The following is a 17,792-nucleotide window of genomic DNA, read 5'->3' as shown; positions in this document are numbered from 1 at the left end:
ACCTCCACCGACGTCACCATCCCAGGAGCGCAGAGCGAGGGAAACCCACGCAAGCAGGGGGACTGAGCCTGACTTCAAGCAGGGCTGGAAGGAAGGGGGGTGTTTTTAACTGCTCACATACCTGATCAAACAGGACTTTCCAGTGCTGGCAGAGGGAGGCCATGCAGGAGAGGAAGAAGAGAAAGAAAGAAAGACACTTATCACCACAGTCTCTGCAGCCTCCCCGAGGTCTCTGACCTAACCCCCCAGCTGCTGCCCAGGGGTCGACGGGAACAACCTGGTTAGAATTCCCCAAATGAGCAGAGAGAGGGAACTCACAGCAAAGGGGGTGTCCCTGGTCTGGGACGGTTGGGTAGAGAAATGAACAGAAAAAAAAGACGATCCTCAACAGTTACCAAATCAAGGCATCTGCTCCGTTCAAGGGCTCTGATAACTTCTGCTGCCTGAAGTTTATGCTTCTACTCCCAGGCCTCTGCCTGCAACTCCTTCAGCCCCCGCTGGGGCTGAGACCCCGACTGAACAGACCCTCGCATAAACAGGAACATTCTGCCTGCTGAATCCCCCCACCCCCGGGGGAGGGCTATCCAATGTGCTGAAACCCACTTATTTTCTTCCAAGGCTGAGTGAGTGGTGGGTACCTGCGATTGATTATACAAGGGTTTTAGGGCCAGAAGGAAGTGATAGGTTTAACCACAGATGCCAGAGAGATTTTAAACTCCCCAGCCCCCTTCCAGTTTTCTGGCTTTGTAGGTGTGTCTGGGCTGGGGGGTCGCTTCCATCTCCCCACCCTGAGGGAGGGAGGGAGGGAGGGGGCAGGGCAGGGGGTCTGCCCCGTTTGTCGTCCCTATTGCGGATTAACCCTGGAAGCAGACGCTTAAAGCGACTCCAATTCCCAGGGCTTCCCAGTACGGATCCGCCGTCGCCTCCCAGGACCCTCCGGACCGACCCCAGGGCAGCAGATGGCGGGGAAGCCCTCGGGGGCGGCCCCTCCCCGCCTAGCCCCCGGGCCTGTTCCAGGCGCCGCGCGATCTCGGACTCGGGAGCCCCCTCTGGGGGCAAAGCGGCTCCGGCCGGCGCAGGGACAGAGGCCAGTTTCAATTTCCATCAGTGTCGCGGCGGGGCAGGTGCCCGGCGGGCGCTAATCTGGGGAGGGACCAGGGGGTGTCCGGCCGGGTGTGCGCCGCCGGGGCCGGGGGCTCTGCGGCGGCGCCCGCCCCTCCCCGGGCTCCGGGAGTCCGCAGGTCGGGGGGGCACCGCCGTGACGCGGCCGCCTCTGCAGGGAGACGCCGTGTCCCGGGCACTGCACCACGGCGGGGGGGCCGGGCCGGCGGGTCCTGGCGCAGCGGCGGCCGCGTCCCGCAGGGGAGCCCGGGGCCGGGGCGCGGGGGGGACCGGCCGGCGCCCCCCGCCGGCGCCCCGCGCCCCTGCGCGCCGCCGGGGGTGGGATGGCCGCCCCCGCCCCGGGGCCCCCCAGAAAGTTTGCCCGGGCGGAGGAGGGGCACTCACGTCCTCGGGCGCCGCGGGCCGCCGCTGCCCGGCCTCGGGCTCCAGCTCCTCGATGCGCTCCGCCTCGGCGCCGGCGGCCACCGCGGGCCCGGGCCCCGGGTGCTCGCCCATGGCCGCGGGTCCCGGGCCGCCGCGCTAACTTTGCGCCGCGCCGCTCGGGGGGCTCCGCGCGCGCCCCGCCGCCTCCGCGCCCGCCCCCATGGCCCGGCCCGCGCGCCCACCCGGGACCCCGGCCCGGCCTCCGCCGCCAAACTTCCCCGCGCCGCCGGCCTCCGCGCGCGGCTCCGCGGCGAGGGCGCCCTTGGGCCCCGCCGCCCGCCCGCGGCCCCGCTCTGCGCGCAGTCTCCGCCTCCGCCGGCTCCTCCGGGCGGCGCGCGGGCGGGGGCGGGGCTGCCCGGCCCCCCGCCCCGCCCCCTGCCCCCGCCCCCACCCCCCAGGCCCCCGCCCCGCCGCCGCGCTCCGAGCTGCGCCGCCCGGGAGGGCTGCGGCGGGGCTGGCGGGCAAGTGGGGGCCGATCGCCGGCATCCTCCCCCCGCCCGGGCTCGTCTCCCCACCGGGTTAAGGCTCCCTTGGAGGCAGCAGATAGGTGACGCAGGTGGAAGCGAGGTTTTCACTAAGTTGGCCACGCCAGGGTTAACTAGGGGAACCGGACCCCCCTCCCCCCCCCCAGCTACCCTTCTGCCTCTAATGCTCTGGCCTCAGGTTCTGGCAGGTCCGGGAAAGCCGGGAGAAGTTATATGAGGGGAGGGGTCTGGGGTCCCAAACCCTAGACTTCTGACCCCAGCACCCGGAGTTGTAAGACTCTGCCCAGGCTTCATGCGACCACACCGACCACACTGAGCTCTCTATCCTCCCTCCCCTCCTGGGAGAGGGGGATGTAGAAAGAAGTTAGCAAAAGAGTAAGGAAGGGGGAATCTGCAGCTGATTCCCTGCAGGAGAGTCCGTCTCTTCTAAGCAGAGGCTCTGCCTGTAACTGGCATTCCTGGTGATATCTCCCAGTCTTCCTGGCCTGCACCAAGGCTGCACCCTCCCAAACTTCTTCCCCGCCCCCCCCCACGCCCTGGCCTCTGCCCTCTCCTTTCCCCTCCCAAACCTGAGGCTCTTTTTCAGGTGAAAGGAAGGCTTCACCTTCATAAAGCAAACGCACAGCCCCAACCTCAGCATGCCACCTGTGACCAGCGCGCCCAGCACTTACTGTTCCCCTTAAACCAGAGAAGAAAATCAACTTCATTCTAATTAGGCGAGTTCGCTACAGACACCAATTTTCATCTCAGTTTCAGAAAGTGTGATCATTTCAACTATTTTTGTTTCTCATCACCCTTCCCCCGCCATCTCTACTCTACTAACAAGTCAAGATCCTGCCAAGATTTCCTTGTAAATAAAACTGTCTGCATGGGGTGTGATTTTGAAAACAGCCTTGAGGGGACAGAAGAGAAGCTGAACTTCTTTACGGAAAGAAGCCCAGAAGGATAAGTGGCAGCTGGTGGGGGGAGGGGGGGGGGGAAGGTCAGTGGCACTGCCTCCCTTGCCCCGGCTAAGGTGCTCTTATACCCAGACCTTGGGGATTGGCCAGGACCTGGGCCAGGAAGCCTGGTTCCAGGGGAACTGGGAGAAGGGGATGTGGGGGAGTTGGCCGCTCTGCAGAGATGCCTGCAGCCCTGTAGTATTCTGGCCCTCCAGATGCTCCCTGGAGCCTGCTTCTCCAGCCCAGGGACAGCTCTCACCAACATACCCCACTGTGCCATCCCTGCAGGTATAAAGAACTTGGGCAGGCTCCACTAAATGCCTGAATATCTATTGAGCTTCTACAAACAGACATGGGTAAGACCCAGACTTTGCCCTCCAGAAATGGTTTAGTTAGGAACCAACAGCCATGCTCAATACTAGGATTTCTTAGATTTCCAAGAACCTCAGAGAATATAGAAGCTAAAGGTGTGTGTGTGGTGGGGGGGAGTCCGTGTGGACCCAGGAAGTCCCCCCAAAGGATATGCCCCCTTGAACTATGCAATGTGGGAAGGTGAAGAGGAGGTATTCCAGACAGGAGGAACCGCGTGGGCAAGGCTCGGCATGTGAAGCACCCGTGTGGGAGGGGAACTACAAGCAATTGGGTATGGCTGAAAGTTAAAGCAAGGTGGTCAGTGTAAAGAGTCCAGACTTAGCCACAGCCTGTAATCCTAGTGACTGAGAGACTGAGAAGGGAAGATAACAGGTTTGAGGCCAGCCTCAGCAGCTTAGGTATACCGTGTCTCAAAAAGGGCTGGGTTGAGCAGGCGTGGTGGCACACGCTTGTAATCCCCGCGCTTGGGAGGCTGAGACAGGAGGATCGCACAGGTTCAAAGCCAGCCTCAGCTACTTAGTGAGGCTCTCAGCAACTTAGTGAGACCCTGTTTCCAAATAAAGTATAAAATAGGTCTGGGAGTGTAGCCCAGAGGTTCTATATTCCCGGAGGCAGAAAAGCCCCTGGGTTCCACCCCCAATACCAAAAAAAAAAAAAAAAACCAGCAACAAAAATAGGGCTGGGGTATAGCTCAGAGATCAAGCCTCAGTACCAACCCTCAGGGCAGGGTTGTGAAGAGCTATAAGTTTCCTAAGAAAAGAACTTGGGCTTCACCCTAAGAGCAATGGGGAGTCTTTGAAGGATTTTGATTACGAAAGTAATATAAAAAGATCCCTCCTGGCCAGGCATGGTGGCGCACACTTGTAATCCCAGCACTTTGGAGGCTGAGACAAGAGGAGCATGGTTCGAGGACAGCCTCAGCTACTTAGTGAGGCCATTTGCAACTCAGTGAGACCTGGTTTCAAAATAAAGAATAAAAAAAAAAAATAGGGCTGGAGTTGTAGCTCAGACGAACGCCCCAGTTTCCATCCCCAGTACCGAAAAAAATAAAATAAAATTATGGCTGGGGGGTGTAGCTTGGAGGTAGAATGCCCTGGGTTCCATCCCTAGTACCACACACACACACACACACACACACACCCCTCCTAGATGAGCATGGTGGTGTACACTTATAATCCTAGTACTTGGGAGGCTGAGACAGGAGGATCCTGGTTCTCCAGCAGCCTCAGCTATTTAGTGAGGCCCTGTTTCAAAATTAAGAATGAAATATAGGGCTGAGAGTGGAGCTCAGAGGTAGACTGTCCCTGAGTTCAATCCTCAGTACCAAAAAATATCCCTCCTGCTGTGAGTGATGGCACGGATCTGCAACCCTAGCTACTTAGGAGGCTGAAATAGGAGGACGACAAATTTGAGTCCAGCCTGGGCAACAGAGTAAGACCCTGTCTCAAAATAAAAATAAAAAAGAGCCAGGTTGTTGGCATACGCTTGTAATCCCAGCATTCGGGAGGCGGAGACTGGAGGTTAACAGTTCACTGATACCCTCTGGTACTTAGCAAGGCCCTTCACAACTCAGTGAGACTCTTTCAAAACTAAAAAGACTAAAATATAGGGCTGGAGGTGTAGCTCGGAGGTACAATGCCCCTGAGTTCCATCCCTAGTACCGCAAAAAAAAAAAGTAAATAAATAAATAAAATAAAAAGGGCTGGAAAGTAGTTCAGTGGTAGAGTGCCCTTGGGTTCAATCCCAAGTACTTAAAAAAATTTTTTTTAATTTTTCCTTGTGGAATATACCATAAGTTCTAGCTAATCAGGAGGCTTGAGCCCAGAAGTTTGAGGCCAGCTTGGGCAATACAGCAAGACTCTATTTGAAAACAAAACAAAACTAAAAACTAAAAGAGCCTCCAAGTGTGCTTCTACGAACAGATCAGAGGGAGGCTGATCTGAGTACAGACAGGAAGGGGCCGCGCAGGCAGCGGCAGGGAGGCTCCTTAGGTGCCCAGAGGTGTTCTTGCCCCCTCTGCCCCTGGGGACAGTTGCCCCACCTTGGCAGAGGTATTTCCAAGTCTTCTAGAAAAAAATTCTGGCCTCTCCGTGGAACTATTTCTTCTCCCTGCTAGAAGGGAAATAGCCATCTAGACTTAGAGACTATTAGAGTGAGTCCTGATGCCCAAGACCTCTGTGACCCGAGGCCAATCTCTCACCTGTTGTCCTCAGCCCCAGGACTGCCTGAGATCCGACCCACTCCTCGCAGGCAGTGGCACAGGGCACCTGGGGCCCAAGGCCTAGAAACCCTTAAGCTTTTGTCCTGCCCCAACCCAAGACAGCCCAAGGACTGACATGTTCTGTGCCATGACAGGACAGAGGAGGGAAGAGGCGTGGTGTCTACTCACTCTCACCCAACAGATGCCATGGGCAGGCACTCATGGGCGCCAGGGTGTGCTGCACCCAGGCCAGCCTACGAGAGCTCTTGGGGTCTCAGGAGAGATGACGGAAGGCCAGGCGATTGGCATTTATATCCTGCTCTTCATTTTGTCAGCAGTGGCGCACACCCCGACCACGTGTGTGTGTGTTACTAGGGATTAAACCAAGGGGCATTCTCTCTCCAAGCTACACCTCCAGTCCTTTTTTTTTTTTTTTTTTTAATTTTGAAACAGCGTCTCGTGAGGTTGATGAGAGTCCTACTAATTGCTGAGTTTGTCCTTGAATATACGATCCTCCTGTCTCAGCCTCCCAAGTACAGAATTACAGGTGTGTGCCACCACATCCAGCTCACCTGTGCCCTCTAATGTATGTATGTATGTATGTGTGTATGTATGTATTTACTTACTTACTTACGGTACTGGGGTTGGAACCCGGGGGCATTCTACCTTTGAGCTACACCCCCAGCCCTATTTTTGTATTCTTTATTTTATTTTATTTTATTTGCAGGTCTGGGGGTGGAACCCAGGAGCATTCTACCTCTGAGCTACACCCCCTGACCTATTTTTTAATCTTTATTTTGAAACCGGGTCTCACTAAGTTGCAAATGACCTCACTAAGTAGCTGAGGCTGTCCTTGAACCATGCTCCTCCTGTCTCAGTCTCCTGAATGCTGGGATTACAAGCGTGCGCCACCATGCCTGGTTTTTTATTCTTTATTTTGAAACAGGTTCTTACTGAGTTGCAGAGGGCCTCACTAAGTAGCTGAGGCTGTCTGCAAACCGCGATCCTCTGGTCTCAGCCTCCCAATTGCTGGGATTACAAGCATTTTTCACCATACCCTACTTGTGCCCTCTTTTAAAGTCCCCAATAAGTGGTGCACGGTTGTAATCCCAGCACTTGGGAGGCTGAGACAGGAGGATCACACAGGTTCGAAGCCAGCCTCAGCTACTGAGTGAGGCTCTCAGCAACTTAGTGAGACCCTGTTTCAAAATAAAGTATAAAGCTGGGTGTGGTAGTGCACACTTGTAATCCCCGCGCTGGGGAGGCTGAGACAGGAGGATCACACAGGTTCGAAGCCAGCCTCAGCTACTGAGTGAGGCTCTCAGCAACTTAGTGAGACTCTGTTTCCAAATAAAATATAAAAAAAATAGGTCTGGGAGTATAGCCCAGAGGTTGAAAACCTGTGGGTTCTACCGCTAGTACCACAAAAAAAAAAAAAAAAAAAGAAGTATAAAATAGGTCTGGGGGAAAAAAAAAAAAGCCCCTGGGTTCTACCCCCAGTACCACAAAAATAAAATAAAATAAAATTAAATTAAATTAAAAAGTTCCCAACTAATGCATGCCACTACGCCAGGCTGGCCCATTGCTTTGAGCCTGTTTGAGGCAGTAAGACATGGTGGGAGCAGGCAGCAGAGCAAAACTGCCTTACCTCATGGCCAGGAAACAAAAGAGAGGAAGGGGAAGAGACCAGGGCCCCTCAGTCCTTCCTAGGGAACACTCCCAGTGAGCCAACAGCCTCTTAAAAGTCCTACACCCTCCCACCAGCACTACCCTGAAAACAGAGCTATCTATTTATTTTTTGTGGTACTGGGGGTGGAACAGAGGGGCTTTTCTACCTCCAGGCTGTACTCCCAAACCTATTTTATATTTTATTTTTATATTTTATCCCAAGCACTGGGATTACAAATGTATGCCACTACGCCCGGCTGAAACAGAGCTTTTTATACACGGGCTTTTGGGGACATTCAACGCCCAAACTATAGGGAAAAGAAGGTCAGACTCCAAGGGGTCACACTCCAGAGAGGCAGTAGCAGGTCTCAAAAGATGGGGCCAAGCCGGGCATGGTGGCACACGCTTGAAATCCCAGTACTTAGGAGTCAGACAGGAAGATCACAGGTTCAAGAACAGCCTCCACAAGTAGTGAGACTCTCATCAACTTAGTGAGATCCTGTTTCAAACTAAACATAAAATAGAGCTGAGGTGTATGTAGCTCAGAGGTAGCATGCCCCGGGCTCAATCCTCAGTAACACACACACAACACACACACACACACACACACACACACACACACACAAATATATATATGGGGCAAGCCAGGTATGGTGTCACACGTCTCTAATCCTGGTACTTAGGAGGATGAGACAGGAGGATCACAGGTTTGAGGCCAGCCTCAGCAATTTAGCAAGACACCCAGCAACCTAATGAGACCCTGTTTCAAAAGCAAAAACAAAAATTTTTAAAGGGGTTGAAGATGTAACTCAAAGGTAAAATGTTCCTGGGTTCAATCCTCAGTACGAAAGAAAGAAAGAAAGAAAGAAAGAAAGAAAGAAAGAAAGAAAGAAAGAAAGAAAGAAAGGGAGAGAAAGAAAGGGAGAGAGAATGAGAGAGAGAGAATGAGAGAGAGAGAGGAGAGAGAGAGAGAGAGAGAGAGAGAGAGAGAGAGAGGATGAGAATCGATGGCGCGGCTGCAGGTAGGGAGCCTGGCAGGCTTTCTGAGCAGAGGGAACCGCTCTGGCAGAGGCGCAGATGGAAAGGCTTTGACGGTGTCAGGAACACCAAGGGGCTGCGTGGGGACGGCTGGAGGAAGTCCTTGGTGTAGTCTGAGGACACTGGAGGAGCGTGCTGGCTCCTCACCGGAGCGGCATTTTAGGAAGATTAAGTCGGCAGCCATGCCGCTGACATACCGCGAGCATCCCTTATTTGCAGCCCCTGGCTGAGGCGCTGAGACTACGAAGGGGAAAAGACCCAAGCCCTGGCCTCCTGGGAGAAAATTAGATAATCTAATTATAGCCCAGTGGGCTAACGGGGAGAGGGCAGAGGGAAGGGAGGCCATAGGGGCCATCTGGCAAGTGCACCCCGAGGCAGGGCCCATCTCATGCTCTGAACCTGGGAACCAGAACAAGGGAGCGGCCATGGTGATGCCAGGAGGAGCCTGGAGGAGAGGGAAGAGGGGCCGGGAGCCGGCGGGTTTGTTTGTGGATACCTTAAGCCACTGAGAAGCCAGGGAAGAAACACCGAAGGGCAGTGGCTATTGCTCAGAGCTAATGGCTGCACCAGAAGCAGGGTGGGCAAACGGTGGCTGCTCGTCAGGACCTCCTCCACTCTTCTTCCTCAGCCAGGCCCGCACCCTCCAAGGCTCCTTCTCTCTCCAAAGCAAACCTACGCTCACCCTCTCCCACCTGTAGCTCCAGGCTTCTGAGGATCCAGCGACGCGGCCCCAGCTGCTGCCGCGAGCCAGCCCGCAATGAAGACATAAGTTATTTTTGACTGAGATCCAAGCCCCGGCCCTGAATTCTTTTGTCTTCCAGGAATCCCCCAGTCATGTTTGAAGTCTGCAAGTCCAAACAGCGGACGGACGGACGCAGCTCGGGGAGGAGACCGCCACTTGGAAGCCAGCCTCCCTCTGTCCCGGCTCCGGCCTCCTTCTTTATTGCCTGCTGCCTGCGAGATCAAACGAAACAAGCTCGCTAAACGGGCCTTATTCTTCCCGTTCCTTTCGTCTCTTCCCTTCACTCCAGGGCCCCGAATGTTCTGAGTAACTTCAATCGTTCTGAAAGATGTCTAGGTTCACAGACACCAAACCCTTTCAAAGAGAGGCGTGGGCACCAGAAAGCTAAGCTAAGAGCACAGAGGAAACTTGCCCAGGCCCAGGGTTTGGCCAACCCCACATTCAGGAAACTTCGCACGGCTTTGCCGGCTCTCGCCTTCCTTCTCTGCCCTCTTCTCAGGGTTTGGCTGGTCCCCGGGGTCCCCTTTTCAGATTCTCTTTGGGTCTGCAGCACTGCCATGTGACCTTCAGTTTTTCTGCCTTTTTTTTTTTTTTTTTTTTTTGGTACTAGGAATTGAACCCAGGGGAATTCTGCCTCCAAGCTATACCCCTAGCCCCCCCCCCCCTTTTTTTTTTTGGATACTGGGGATGGGACCCAGGGGCATTCTACCTTCAAGCTACACTCCCAGTCCCATTTTTTATTCTTTCTTTCTTTATTTATTTATTTATTTTTGTGGGTCTGGGAGTGGAACCCAAGGGGATTCGACCTCCGAGCTATACCTTCTGCCCTATTTTTTATTCTTTATTTTGAAACCGGGTCTCACTGAGTTGCAGAGGCCCTCACTAAGTAGCTGAGGCTGTCCGCGAACCGCGATCCTCCGGTCTCAGCCTCCCAAATGCTGGGATTACAAGCGTGCGGTGCGCCACCAAGCCCGGCTTTTATTCCTTATTTTGAAACAGGGTCTTGCTAAGTTGCTGAGGGTCTTACTATGTCGCTGAGGCTGGCCTCGAACCTGTGATCCTCCTGTCTCAGCCTCCCAAGTACTGGGGTTACAGGCTCAAGACACCATGCCCAGCTCTGGCCTTTAGTTTTGCTATAGGTCGTTCCTGTCTGCTCCAGCAAACATCCAGCATGATCATAACGCATCTCTCTGGTGAATCCTCTCTCCCACCAGGCCTTTCCTCAATTCTCCGCCCCAGATGGACCCCTCCTTCCATGGAACCATTTTTTTCTTTTGACTTTGCATTATATTATCTGAGTTTAACCTCCCTGATACTAAAATATACATCTTTGAAGGGGAGGATTATGGCTCATTCAATTTCACATCCATCGCAAAACAACACTGCACACCAGAGAAGCCAAACAAAATGTCTATTAAATGAAAAATAGAGCATGCCTCTCTGGATATGACACAAAGTCTAATTACATAGTTATTACTCTCAGCCCACAACAAAAGGTAAGTCTGAAGTTATGGAGAAAAGATTGTTCTGCATAAAATCACTACGGTCCTCTTGTGCGCCTGCTGCCTTCATTTCTGAACGCTTCCACATTTGTTGTCCTCAGATCCTCAGAAAGGCCCACAGGAAGCCGGGCGTGGTGGCCACGCTTGTAATCCCGCATTCGGGAGGCTGAGACCGGAGGAGCGCGGTTCGCGGACAGCCTCAGCTACTTAGTGAGGCCCTCTGCAACTCAGTGAGACTTGGTTTCAAAATAAAGAATAAAAAATAGGGCAGGGGGTGTAGCTCAGAGGTCAAATACCCCTGGGTTCCATCCCCAGACCCGCAAAAAAAAAAAAAAAGGGCCCACAGGATGGACACAACTGCCTCTATTTTACACATGGGGACACCAAAACTCTGTGCCCACAGGAGGTGTGAACTCCCATTCCTGTTTGTTTTGGGGTTTTTTTGGTAGTACTAGGGATTGATCCCAGGGGCATTCTACCGCTGAGCTACTCTCCCAGCCCTTTTTTATTTTATATTTTAAAACAGAGTCTCAGGAATTTGCTGAGGGCCTCACTGAATTGCTGAGGCTGGCCTCGAACCTGTAGTCATCCTGTCTCAGCCTCCCCAGTACTAGGATTACAAGCGTGTGACACCACACCCAGCCTCAGCCTTTCAATTATCTAGAACTACAGGTGTGTGCCACTATACCCAGCTTTTTTCTTTCTCTTAAGTGACGTATGCAAGCCGGGCATGGTGGCATGTGCCTATAATCCTAGTATTTGGGAGGCTGAAACAGGAGGATAGCAGGTTTGATGCCAGCCCCATGCAACTTAGTGAGACCCTGTTTCAAATTAAGAAAGTAAAATTGGGCTGGGGATGTAGCTCAGAGGTAGAACACCCCTGGGCTAAATAACAACAACAACAACAACAATAATAATAATAATAACAATAATAATAGTGATGTGATGGCACACACTTGTAATCTCAGTATTTGGTAGGCTGAGACAGGAGGATCACAGGTTCAAGGACAGCCTCAACAATGTACCAATACTCTTAGCAACCTAGTGAGACCTTTCAAACTAAAAAATAAAATAGGGCTGGGGATATGGCTCAGAGGTAGAACTCCTCTGGGTTCAATCTCCAGTACCACACACACACACACACACACACACACGTGATGTATGCAGTGACCCCAGAAGAAGGAATGGCATTTAATTAATTAATTAATTTATTTATTTATTTATTTATGTTTGCAGTACTGGAGATAGAACCCAGGGGCATTCTACCTCCAAGCTACACCCCCAGACCTATTTTTTATTTTTTATTTTTTTTTTTGAAACAGGGCTTTACTGAATTGTGGAGGGCCTCACTAAGTGGTAGCTGAGGCTGGCAGCGAACTGGGATCCTCCCGTCTCAGCCTCCCAAATGCTGGGATTACAAGTGTGCGCCACCGCGCCTGGCAGATGGCTTGCTTTTATTCACCACAGCACAGAGCCGGGCGCTAGCATGTCCAACAGGCTCTGTGGAGGTAAAGAAGCAGGCTGGAGGGAGCGATGAGGGGCAACCTGTGGCAAATCTTTATATTAATGATCTGTGAGTGGGGCAATAGGGATTGAACGCAGAGAAGCTGTACCACTAAGCTACATCCCAAGCTGTTTGTTTGTTTGTTTGTTTGTTTGTTTGTTTGTTTGATGGGGGTCATGCTAAGTTGCTCAGGCTGGCCTTGAACTTGCAATCCTCCTGCTCTAGCTTCCTGAGTATTTGAGATTACAGTTGTGAACCACCACACACAGCTAATCTTTACATTGGAATATACAATCTAAGCCAGGCGCGGTGGTGCACACTTGGAGTCCCAGTACTTGGGAGGCTGCGACAGGAAGATCACAGGTTCACAAACAGCCTTAGCTACTTAGTGAGGTCCTCCACAACTTAGACTCTTTTTCAAAATAATAAAATAGGGCCGGAAGTATAACTCGAAGGTAGAATATCCCTGAGTTCAATCCCCAGTACCACAAAAAAGAAGAAAGAAAAAAAGAAAGAAGGAAGGAAGGAAAGAAAGAAAGAATAAAAAATAGGGCTGGGGTGTAGCTCAGAGATAGAATGCCCCTAGGTTCAATCAATAGTACCAGGGGGGGAAAGAGAGAGAGAGAGAGAGAGAGAGAGAGAGAGAGAGAGAGAGAGAGAGAGAGAAAGAGAAATATACAATCTAAGCCAGGCATGGTGGCACGTGTCTGTAATCTCAGCAGTTGGGAGGGTGAAACAGGAATATTGCAAATTTGAGGACAGCCTCAGTAACTTAGAGAGACCCTCAGAAGTTTAGCAAGACCTTGTTTCAAAATTTAAAAAATCAAATAGAACTGGGAATATAGCTCAGAGGTAGAATGCCCCTGGGTTCAATCCCCAGTACCTAAATAAGTAAGTAAGTAAGTAAATAAATGTGCTGTCTACAAGGGAAAGGACTTGGCTTTGCGTCTTCACAGTACTATCCTTCACTCCTAAAACACTTCCTGGCCCATAAAAACTCCCCTCACAATATTTGTTCAACAAGCAAGCTGTCCTATTAACACTTCTCCTCGCCTAGCGAAGGCCTCCTGGGGCTCAGAGTCCCTGAGAAGTTTCCCCAGGGTCTGGCCTCATAGAAATCCCCTGGCCTCTTTTGGGAGTGAATGTCAGCTCAAGCGGGCGCCTGCTCTGTCCAGGGCTATGGGGAAAATGGCTTGGGGTCGGGCAGGCAGGCTTTCTGGCCTTGCAGAATCAGCAGCAGGACATCTGGAGCACCCCAGGGACAAGACATCTTGGAGCACCATGTTCAGCCTTAGCAAGAGGCGACCAGCGCCGGGGAAAGGGCCCTGGACAGAAAAGCTGCAGCAGCGAAGCAGCAGCCGCCACTGCCCGGGAGTGCTGCACAGAGGAGTGAGACGGTGGGCATGTTTCTCCCTCTCTCAGCCACGCAGCCCAGCGAGGCCGTGGGAGAACTTCTCCGAGCACATTGTAAATACCATCTGTCACACTGCCTGCCCAGACGCGCGGCCTTCCTCCGGGAAGGGAGGAATTCATTATTATCTATGCAGAACGCACCCTGCTTAAGTGTCGTGCCACCAGGAGAAGGCAAGAAGGGCCCGGAGGAGCCGACACTCCAGGGACCTGCACTCGGATAGCAGCTAGTGGCGGCTTAATAGGGTGCGAGGTAACTCCTATTCTCCCAAGCAGACCTATGGCCAAGAGCACGGCTTAGAAATTAGGAGGCCATGAGCTGGGCTTGGTGGCCGCACGCTTGTAATCCCAGCGCTTGGGAGGCTGAGACAGGAGGATCGCGCAGGTTCAAAGCCAGCCTCAGCTACTTAGTGAGGTTCTCAGCAACTTAGTGAGACCCTGTTACCAAATAAAATATTAAATAGGTCTGGAAGTATAGCCCAGAGGTAGAAAAGCCCCTGGGTTCCAACCCCAGTATCACAAAAAAAAAAAAAAAAGAGACCTGTGTTTCTCAGCAGCTTGCTGTGTGACCCTGGGCAGTCACCTTACTCCCTCAGGTTTCTATTTTCTCTCTCTCTCTCTCTTTGGTGTTAGAGATTGAATCCAGGGGCATTCTACCTCTGAGCTATACCTCCAACCCTTTTTTATTTTTTATTTTATTTTGAAACAGTCTCACCCATTTTCTGAGTCTTGCAATGTTGCCAACGTTGGCCTTGAGCCTGCGATCCTCCTGTCTCAGACTCCCAAGTACTGGAATTCCAGGTGTGCATTATTACCACGCCCAACTTATTTTCTTGTCTGTAAATGTGGGGGTTGAAATAAGATGCATACCCCCAGCTCTGAAACTCGCTCGCCGTCCCTCTGACCCTCATCCCTCTGGTGCTGGCCCAGAAGCCTGTTCCCTCCCCATCCACCCCGCTGCCCTGGCAGGACAGGGTGACACAGCTCAGGACGTGGTGCTTCTGTCCCTAGCAGAGGGCAAGGGGCCAGTAGACCCGAGGTCCAGCCCAAGCTCCATCATTATAGCCTTGTGCCCATGGGGAAGGCATGGCTTCCTAACCTGTTTAAGGGGAAGGCATAGTCTCCTAATCTATTTTGTCTCTTATTAAACAAGTAAGGAGGGTTCTGTAGAAAAATCCATCTCTAAACCCCATAATCTGCAAATTTCTCTTCCAAAACACTGCTGATCAACGTGTGTGTGTGTGTGTGTGTGTGTTTCTGGAGATTGAACCCAGGGGCAGTCTACCTCTGATCTACACCCCTAGGCCTATTTATTTATTTATTTATTTTGGTTTGAATCAGGGTCTCAGTAGGTTGATGAGTCTCTCACATGACTGAGGCTGCCCTCAAACTTGCGATCCTCCTGTCTCAGCCTTCCAAGTACTGGGATTACAGGTGTGTGCTACCAAGCCCTGCTCACTGAATAACATCGTTACAGATGGAGGCTCCGGGACACAGAGATTGTGAATCATAGCTCTGCCTCAGGGAGCTCAAAGTCTAGTGAAAAGATGTGCTGGGGAGCTGGGCGTGGTGGCGCACACTTGTAATCCCAGCATTCGGGAGGCTGAGACAGGCGGGTCATGGTTCGCAGGCAGCCTCAGCTACTACTTAGTGAGGCCCTTTGCAACTCAGTGAGACCCTATTCAAAATAAAGAATAAAAAAAGGGCTGGGGGTGTATCTCAGAGGTAGAATGCCCCTGGGTTCCATCCCCCTACCAAAAAAAAAAAAAAAAAAGGATGTGCTGGGATCATTGCAGGTACAGGGTAGAGATGGAGACAAAGTTCATGGCAGCAGAAAAGGGGTCCAAGGAGGTGCAGCTGGAGCTGAATCTTAAAAGATCCACTTATCTTTTACATAGATAAAACGTTTGCCAAGTGGATGAGGCTTGGTGTATTCAAAACAGAAAGAACTTGATGTACTAAGGCAGGAAAGGATGACTGTGGAGGAGCCGCCTGCTCGTCGTTAGAGTGCCAGTGACATTCTGGGAGTCCTTGTGTTGACTGCCTCCTCTCCTTTATACCCCCTTGGAACAAATCCAGTACTTGCTGGGCTGCGGGTGAGGGGGATTATGGCTGATGTCTCAGTGCGGCCTCTTTGTCCACAAAGCGCACCCTTGGGTGAGTGACTCCCAGAACGAGCCTCTCTTTCTATCTCCTGCCTCGATCTGTTCTGAATTAGAAGCAGTGGGACAGGCTGGCCCCAAGGTGACTTGCCATTCTCCAGCCTTGCAAGTCATCACCCGCATCAGAGGAGGGACGTGGCTCTGTGCAAAATGGGACCCAGAGGCTGCCTTGGACAGTTCTGGTTTGCTCGGCATCCTCCCCTGTGCAGCCGAAGCACTGATCTGTCTACAGCTGTGGCAGCCTGTTGTGGCTCCTCGGGGAGCTGTCCAAGTCCTCTGCAGAGACAGAGTTGTTAACCTGTCCCTTCTCCGTGAAGGACGTCCTTCGGCAGAAATGTGCTTTCCCCCGCTTCTCCACCTGCGGCTCTGGTCCGCAGCTCTTATGCCGGGCTCTGCAGACCTTCAAATACACCAGAACAGCAGAGAGGGGAGACGTGCACCCACAGCATGTGAGTTGTGAGCGCCCATGGGCGGGGAGCCGCAGGTTAGCCTGGCTTGGGAAAGCTGGGGAAGCCCCCTAAGCGAGCTGCGGGCTTGGCTTGTGCTGCGAAAATTCATCTCCAAGAAGAAAGGGGGCCTCGAGTTCGGGAAATACCAGAAACACTGAAGGGACGGGCACGTTTGCCAGATGGTTCCCGGGGCACAATTGTGTTTGCAGAGGGACGGTCTGCAGGGGGAGGTCCTTTCATCCGGGAGCAAAGGCGCTGGCTGGAGGCTCATTCATTATCCTGGGCTCATTTAGGAGGAGGCTTGTGGCTCTGAGCACACCCACGCCTGTCCTCCAGGCTCCCAGAACCTTGCTGCTGCTGAGATTGCCCGGAGCTGAAGAGGCAGCGGGATGGAGCCTCTCCACACTCCGGGCGCTGCTTCCGCAGGCACCGGCCACCTGTATCTTCTTTCCCAACTTAAACCAGCCAGCCCCGTCCTCTCCACCGCCAGCTGTCACTCTCTCCTTTGTGTAACGAGATTTAGCAAATCACGCTGTGTTGGCTCCGATGCTACGGATTCAGTTGCGCACCCAGGGTGACCGGAAGCAGTGGGGATGAGGCTGGGGATGGGTTGGTGGGTCTGAAATAATTGGAGAGGCATTGAAATTGACATGGTGCATCCGCCCAGAAATGACAGGCACTTACTGCCTTTGTCCTCATTGAACTACAGAGGTTGGGCCACAGGGATCATGTGTGAGTTTGGCTGCCTGTTCCAGGTGGAATGGTGGCCACCGCCTGAATCGTCCCAGTGTCCCCCAAAGCCTTTTTCCATGAGGGAGGTGGGGTGAGGGCGAGCAGCGTCACCATAAGCGGAGCCCAGCGATGCCCTGTTACTCTGGGCCGGGCTACCTCTGCAGCAGAGGAGCCATGTAGTGTCAGTTTACTGTCACTCTTGCTTATCGTGACCTCATTCGGGCCAGGTGTGGGTAACACTTCTCTTTCTCTAATGTTCTAGTCCTGAGCCATCTGTGCGGCAGCAAAGGGTGAGTGGAAACCACGCACGTGATTTCATTCAGGTTCCCACTTACACCTGGCCGGACAACCTCCAGCAGGGTAGTTAACCTCCGTGAGCCTGTTTCCTGGCATATGATTTTATTATTGCAGTGCTGGGGGTCAAACCCAAGGCCATGCACAAGCTAGGCAAGCATACGCCCACTGAGCTGAACCCCAACTCCATGTTTCCTAGGTATTTATTTTTGTGGTATTAAGGATTGAACCCAGAGGCATTCTACCTCCCAGCTACACTGCCCTTTTTATTTTTTGTTTAGAAAGAGTCTTAGGTTGCTGAGAGCCTTGCTACTTGCTGAGGCTGTCCTTGAACCCTATTTTTCTCCAGTCTCAGTCTCCCAAGTACTGGGATTATAGGTGTGCGCCACCAGGCCTGGACTTTCCTAGGGTTTCAATGTAGCCAGTATTACCCATCCTGCTAAGATGCAGGTAAGAAGGATGGGACAGTACCTGGCCTAGAGTAGCTCTCAATAAGCACCAGCCTCCCTTCCTCTCCCCCCCTGGATACTGGATACATGGTGGTGAATAAATGAATACATTATTTCTGAGATGAACACATTTTGGCATCTTTCTTGGATACATTTGCATTTCAAAAAGACCATATATGGCAGTTAAAAAAATACCAACCCAACCAGGTAACCAAATTTGCAGTTCATAGCAGGAGGCAGCCACCCTGTGAAGGACTAAAATAGTTTCCAGCAGATGACATACCTCTGTGTGGGTTTAT

General features: G+C 52.4%; 1 protein-coding gene across 4 annotated transcripts in view; it reads right to left on the bottom strand.

Moving 5' to 3' along the window:
* Positions 1-1,617, bottom strand: part of RHBDL3 (rhomboid like 3) — a gene marked incomplete at both ends in the record, with an annotated part of 58,842 nt that extends 57,225 nt beyond the window's left edge. For 2 of the 4 annotated variants that reach the window (XM_080713607.1, XM_080713608.1), the window contains 2 exons: positions 122-145; positions 1,507-1,617. In XM_080713607.1, coding sequence (XP_080569733.1) covers positions 122-145; positions 1,507-1,617 — 135 coding nt within the window. The remainder of the gene's footprint in view (positions 1-121; positions 146-1,506) is intronic. The other 2 variants (XM_080713609.1, XM_080713610.1) reach the window with 1 other exon arrangement.
* Between the last annotated feature and the right edge of the window lie 16,175 nt (positions 1,618-17,792).

The sequence above is a fragment of the Muscardinus avellanarius genome (assembly GCF_963383645.1).
Source record: "Muscardinus avellanarius genome assembly, chromosome: 16".
NCBI lineage: Eukaryota > Metazoa > Chordata > Mammalia > Rodentia > Gliridae > Muscardinus > Muscardinus avellanarius.
This window is presented reverse-complemented; position numbering and strand designations above follow the sequence as displayed.